This window comes from Berghia stephanieae, chromosome 8, assembly GCF_034508935.2.
Source record: "Berghia stephanieae isolate SIO BIC M18660-M18661 chromosome 8, UCSD_Bste_1.3, whole genome shotgun sequence".
NCBI classification, from domain to species: domain Eukaryota; kingdom Metazoa; phylum Mollusca; class Gastropoda; order Nudibranchia; family Aeolidiidae; genus Berghia; species Berghia stephanieae.
Window position 1 is genome coordinate 54542835 of NC_088367.1, and position 7500 is coordinate 54550334.

General features: G+C 37.0%; 1 protein-coding gene across 1 annotated transcript in view; it reads left to right on the plus strand.

Annotated features, from left to right (window-relative positions):
• Positions 1 to 7500, plus strand: part of LOC144979072 (uncharacterized) — a 21239-nt gene that overhangs the window by 9429 nt on the left and 4310 nt on the right. The window contains exons 6-8 of the mRNA XM_078925687.1: positions 757 to 907; positions 4501 to 4809; positions 7320 to 7500. The exon at positions 7320 to 7500 is cut by the window's right edge and continues 131 nt beyond it. Coding sequence (XP_078781813.1) covers positions 757 to 907; positions 4501 to 4809; positions 7320 to 7500 — 641 coding nt within the window. The remainder of the gene's footprint in view (positions 1 to 756; positions 908 to 4500; positions 4810 to 7319) is intronic.

The following is a 7500-nucleotide window of genomic DNA, read 5'->3' on the forward strand; positions in this document are numbered from 1 at the left end:
ATGTCATTGTTTAAACAACATAGAGCTGTTTAAAGTCGGTTAGCTATCAATAACGACAGTCCAGACAAAATAAAAAGCGTCATAGCAGAATGGGGATATGTCAAATCACTCGTCTCGATAGCTCGATTGCACAATTAATTTACAACAAGTCAATGACAGCGATGCGCCGCGAGGCATCGTTGTCAGTCACCGTGCAGTCACTTGAAGGCCCGAACAGCCTGTTTCTGTCAGCTCTCGTGTATTACCTCCATTGTCATCACGACCTGTAGTGTTACTGTTTAACTCACTCATTCCTAGAGATTTTTTCTACTTTTCAAAATGAAAAAAAAAATGTATTAAAATGAGTATGTACATAGATTTTTTTTTCCAACTACCATTAACATGTAAAACTAAAAACATTGGCTTTGATGCTAAGCCTATAATTTGTCTCGTAAAAATGTAATAAATAGGCATGGGGTTAAAGTAACCCGGATAAGCTACGGATATATTTGGTGTTAGGGTTGAATGAGTTACAACAAGGCCGAATGGAAGAATGGATTGCATTTGGCAACATTTGGACATGTGAGAACGTGTTTAAATTGTTATCATTTTTTTTTGCACTTATTGCAAGAAACAGAACCCATCAATGTATTAGAACCGTAAATGTTTTTGTTTTTGTTTGTACGTTTGTTGTTGTCGTTGTTGGAAAGGTGGGGGGGGGTGTTTTTCCTTTTTTCGTTTTCATATTACAAATGTTTGACCATATAATTTTATCAGACAGAAAATGATTTTCACAACTTTCAAGTCGGCTCCAACTTGCAACAACTAACGAAAGGGACGTGCGTTTCAACTAAGTGGAGATCGATTCAGGATCGTTGGACTATAGATTCATGCAAGTTAAAAAAAAGCTTTGTCTGTCACACTCATGGTGAGCCCCCCCCCCCACCCCCCGCCCCAAAGTAAAAAATATTGATCATTTTTATATCGCAATATCCACTAAAGTTACTGTTCAAAGTGTTTTTGTAAGGCATTGCATTTCCATTGAATTTACATAGTGCGGCTATGTGGTCTAGCGGTATGACACTCGCTTTCGAATCGGAAGATCCGGGGTTCGAGCCTCGCTCCGCGCATAGTTGAGTCCTTGAAAAAGGCTCTTTACTCACATTCTCTCACCTTACTCAGGTGTAAAATGAGTATCTGGCTGTTAACAGCGTTGTCTCTGTCCGAAAAAATTATAATATCGTCCTAACAGGGGTCATGTACCGTCCTACATGTTAAGTGTTGCTGTTGGCCAGGGACCCCTTGTAAAGCGCTTTGAGCACGTTTAGTGGATATTGCGCTATATAAAAGTTCAATATTTAAAAAAAAAAATTCATTGAATGACACTGCAGGGAAAAATAAATAATTCTTACACTACATTGCCAGATAGTCTTGGGTGTGTTCTTCTCAATAGGATTCAATAGTCGTAACGTCACTTCCTTCCTTAAGAAGCATGGTAGCTTAGTAACAATGACTCTAAACTATCGGAACAATGGCGGACGCCCGTATGAAGTATTTCTCCGGCAAGCATAAAAGCGTATCCAAAGGGGAAAAAACATAAATTTGATAATGTTTTGACTTTTACACATTCTGATCACAAGACATATGAAAAGTTCTAGCCAGCTTGAAGAATAAAAAGTAATGATTTTCTTTGTTTAGAACCAAGATGGCCGCCGTTGCCGGGCGGCGTGACATCGGACTACTGCATCCAATTTCAGATGACAGCACATTGTTGTGATCAGATCTCACCATTTTCACGATATCCCTTTTGTTTACAGGGCAACTACGTTTGATTGTATCTTAACTAATAATATACCTTGATTGTCAAAAGAAATGAAAATTCCTTTATGATTCGATTCACATTGATGTCAATATAGATAAAACGAAGTTGGCGTCACTCGGGTCTATGTTATAGCTTTGTGTCATCCATCGTTACGAGTAGTTCTCACTCAACTGTATTAACCAGACTTTAAACCTTCATGGTTGCATATAGTTTTGTGTGTTGGTCCGTTATATTCCCGGATGGTAATGTTGTGAGTTTCTTAGCCAAGCGCACAACATCTATAGAAAGATGCTCTTTATTTTTAGACAAAATTTTACCAATCAGACAATAAATGTTGAATGCTAAACACTTTTTTGTGTATTGGTCAGTTTGATTTGGCTGGCGGATGTTGTGAGTAGTTTACCTAACGCATAGCTTCAATAAGATTCAACGATAGTATAGATAGAACGAAGTTAACGTCATTCAGGTCTTTGCCATTGTTTTTGCCATTCATTTTTATGAGTAATTCTCACTAAATTGTAGAAATCATTCTATACACGTTCAAGGTTACACATAGATTTGTTTCGTGATATTTCCGTCGGACAATGTTTTGAGTTTCTTAGCCAAGCGCACAGCATCTGTTGATATAAACACCAACAGACAAAACTATGTGTTACCTTAAATGTTAAACTTGGTCATTATATTGATTAGTCTAGGACAGTTTTACGTTCCAAAGTTAAAGGACTGGTCATTGTATTGAGTACTTGAAAATGACATTCTTTGATCGGTGTTACTTGGTATTTGGAGAAAAAAGCATCAAAGTATGGTTGGTATTTATTATTTGGGCGTACAGATTATTTGGACGTACTGAACGTAAAATCTGACGTTTACCAAAAGTAATATTATATCATATAAACAAAAGGCGGGGTTTAGCATTAATATGTAGAGATTTAACGTTTCAGCTTGAGCATGATTGGCTTTTACTTTTAGGAGGTGTGGTTTTAAGGAATTATGGGAACAATTTACGAAGAGGAAAAAACATAGTATTTCTAGATTCTATGCTACCTTTTGATTCTAGATTATTTTACATTCTACTTTACTATGATCAGCACTTTCCTAGTATGCTACGAGTTCTAACATCCTTCTAAGAATCTTTGTTTTACGGACTTAGAAATATTCCACGTACATTGAAAATGGTCACTTAGCCCAAAATAACTTTACATTTGGATTGATTTTACGGACTTGGAATTTATGAAACTGATTGAATTATGACCATGCTATTTGATTTGGATTTGGAATTTCTCACAACGAATAAAGCATTAAGAAATGAAACTTGGAATCTGGATTTTTATTTGATTGTCTTGATGTTGTACATTCAATTATCATCATTGGCCCTTGAACTCTTTAGTCATTATTAACATCTTCAACACAATGCAAAGGGATATCAATACCATCTACCAAAAAGCCACGCTATACGCTCATAAGCCATCACATTTGTGTGCAACTACGCCACAGTTGGACAGATTATTTCAATGTTAAGATATATCATATAATAATATTCAAAAAGTGGTCTAGACCAACACCTTTATATGGCTAATCTTGGCATAATAACCTGCTCGATGTCTTTTTTGTTAAGTCTGGAGAGGGTGATATTTATCAAATGATGTACATTTTTTAATATCTTTCAATTGGATTCAATAGTGCGATGTCACGTCGCCCAGCAACGGCGAAGAGCGTGGTTCTAATCAAAGAAAATCGATACTTTTTATTCTTCATGCTAGCTAGAACATTTCATACGTCATGTGATCAGAATGTATAAAAGTCAAAACATGATCATATTTATAATGCTTTTCTCCACTGGATACACTTTTATACTCGTCGGAGAAATATTTCATCAGGGCGTCCGCCATTGTTCCGATAGTTTAAAGCCAGTTACTAAGTTACTATGCGTCATTACGAGGGAAGTGACGTCATGACTGTTGAAGGCTATTTGGGGAGACATTTGGCTTTGGGGGCTGGTCGTAGTCACCCCTACTAACTGGTCGTAGTCACCCCATTAAACAATAGTTTACATTTGTGACCCATCGTCTCAAAACGGTATTATGTCGGAACGAACCAGATGCTTAAAAGCCGAAGTAAACGTTAAACTGGTCAAAAATATAAATTGTTGGCATTAACACTCTAAACTATAGTATCCATTCTCTTCAATAAAACATACAAACTCAATACAAGTCTGATTTTCTAGCTATAAATTCAATTTTCAACATCTTAACCAACCCGACTTAATACCATTTTGAGGCGAAAGGTCACATTTTTGTGACTGGTCTCATCCCATTCTTGCATCACAGGGTGAAAATCTGTCAATTCATGAACTTAGTTCATAGTTGCCGTTTTATATATCATTTCGTGCTGCTTGGTGTTTTTCGGATTGGAAGGTCCTGGGTTTGAGTCCCGAGTGGCGCATGGTTGATTCCTTGGGAAAATTTCTTTTATCACATTCTCTCACCGCATCTAGGTGTAAAATGAGTACCTGGCCGTTAACAGCGCTGCAGTCTCGTTTCGAAAATAAAAATGTAATATCGCCAAACTTGTGTTATGTCTCGTCCTACATATTAAATATTGCTGTTGGCTATGGACTCCATGTAAAGCTCTTTGAGTACGTTGAGTGGGTTTTGGTCTATATAACAGCTGTGTTCTTGTGTGTCTTTTTCTCTCCTCAGAACCTTGCAGCCCCTACCCTGTTATGATAGTGGACCGATCCGGGATAAGAGAGCGAAACCGGAATGTCACTATTTATCTGGAACATGATGGGCACATTCAATGTCTTGCAGGTGGCTATACTAAAGACGTCACTGGGGTACAACTCTCTTGCTCATGGTCGTGGGAGCCAAGAATAGGCTCATCTCAGCATACAACGGTGCATTTTAATGTTCATTTCAATGTATCAATTGAGGGGGAGACCTGCAAATGTATGACCACTTTGAAACAAGGCAGGACAGAGGAATCAACAATTACGATGGATTTTAAAAGTAAGTTTTGGTAAGGCTTACATATTATATATATATATATATATATATATATATATATATATATATATATATATATATATATATATATATTTATTAATGAACATTTTAGCATTATGTTTTTTCATACCCAACACGGCGTTGAGACAGTTGATTACAAAGATTGTTTTATAAGATGGTCAAATAATGGGTACACTAGCGGTTGAGGGTTGAAACCATTGTGGTATTCTGGCATACTTTTAAACACATTTCAGACTTTTGGCCAGAAAACTCGTCATTCAAATATCAGCCATTTTAATCAGTCAAAATTTTTATAATGTTTTCCTTTTCGGTTTCTTTTCATTCTCTTTTTTGCCATGTGTACATGTGACCTGTAGTATCAGAAGAGTATTATGTCAGGGTCATTCAGATGCCGAAGAAGGGAGTTAACCTGTCAACTATCGTGCTGTGGGAAAACTCGTATATAAAAATTTGGCCAAAAAACAAGTCCTTCAAATAATGATCGATTGTAACGACTCTCATTTTGGCAAAAAATGCTCAAATCTGGGACCTGGCAATGTCCTGAAAAAAGGCCCGGGTTTGAGAGTATTTGTCAAGATCAGGGTTATTTAAATTGATCGATATTTAAAGCACCAGCTCTCTGGCCAAATCTTTAAAGACGTGTTTTATTTTCCAGAGAATGCTAGTAAGTCCGTGAACCTACATCCAGAGGTCACCGAGTCATTTAGCCTTATTTGATCACTTTGAAATGTTCCACTGCTGTTGACTTCCGGGTTATTTTCCCATATAACAAATTCCTCTTGGGATGAAGCAAGAGAATCATATCTTTTTTATCGTCATTTTTTCATTTACGTCTTGATTGACTGTAACTAGGCTCGTTTTTTTCCTGCTATATAGAGACACCTAAGAATGTCATAATGTTGTCTTATGCGATGAATAGCAGACTTATGAGAATCACCCAATCTTGGATGTACGCAGGTTCTTGCCTGAAGGAATGAAGCCATACTGTAGAAAATTGTTGTAGAATCTGTTATTATCCAGCAACAGGTCCTATACATTTTGCCATAAAACCTTAAGGATCACATGTTGATTTCGTCCCCCCAAAAAAAGCTTTCATTTTATTAATCACATCATCCTTCAGTTCAAAATGCATCCGTTTTTTATTTGTTGTAAGAATTTTCAAAATTAGATTTTGCCAAATTCAGATTAAACCGATTCATATCCTTAGTGTTCTTTTCCGCTTTTTCTTAATACGTCCCCTAATCTCACCCAATGGGAATAATAGTGTGAGAATATGTGACAAATTAACGGCAGTTTGTAAGGGCCCAGCATCCTTTTTCGATAATATGGAGAAGATCACTTTTTGGAGGGAGTTTTGAACTTGTGCCCTCTTGGAAGCCAAAGGCAAGGAAACAATGCCTTCAGTTGCACGGAGACATATTTTGAATAGCTGTCAAAACGGATGATCCAATTCACCCATTGTTGTCAGGATATTATTCGAAATGGCTGGATCTTTATTTATCATTGCAATCCATTGGTGACGACTTCGTCTTTTCCTTTCTTTCTGTCGTAGATGTTAGGGAAATGATGAACTGTCTTGCTGAAACGTTTGATAGATTTAAATGGTCTTGTGGGAATTTCTCAGATGAGCCAGTGCTATAGCCAGTGGAATAAGGACATTCATCGAGAGTAACTCGTCAATTATTAAAGATTATTTGATTTGAAAAAAAATAAAAATAAAATTGAGCTTTTATATAGCGCAATATCCACTTAACGTGCTCAAAGCGCTGTACAAGGGGTCCCTGGTCAACAGCAACATTTAACATGTAGGACGAGACATGACGCCTGTTAGGCGATATTACAATTTTTCAGAGAGAATGTGAGTAAAGAGCCTTTTTCCAAGGACTCAACGATGCGTCGAGCGCGAGGCTCGAACCCAGGACCTTCCGATCCGAAAGTGAGTGTCATACCACTAGACCAAATAGCCGATTGACTTCTGTTACTTTGTCTATCGCCATCCTTGACACTGAGTATTCTTGTGGCTGGAGGAGAATCCTGAATGGCCATGAGGTAGCATTTGAACTGCTTGCACTCATATTTTATTATGGCATATTTTGAGCAACTGGTGGCATAGACTGTTGACTGTTGACATATTGGAGTTTTTTTTACATTTAAACTTTTGTAAATTTAGCAATGTAAATGTTGTAGCCCAAATTATTCAATATTGATTCTAGAAAACACGGTCCTAATAAACTATATAAAAATTCCCGATGTTAATGTCAATTCCTGAATTAAACTTTAAAAAAAAATACATTTACAAATTTTAAGAGTGCTACTCCACCTTTTCATAGTCAGGTAAAACATTTATTGAGTGACTCACGCATGTCGGATCAATCAAAAGAGATAGAATGATGTATGGTTTGATAGATAAATGAAACTGAAAGTAAAGCAAATAACCTCATTTTGTTGTTATCATGTTTGTTTGTTTGTTTGTTTGTTACATATAATTTCAGCCAATCCACGATATGCAGGTGATGATCCCAACGGTAAAAACTTGACAGCAATACTTGGCCAAAGCTTTATCATTCCCATTGATATTTATGCAAATCCCTTTCCACGGGTATTTGACCTTTCCCATGATGGCTTTCCACCGGATGTAGACAGCTACACTTTGACCACCAACGCCTTGGACAA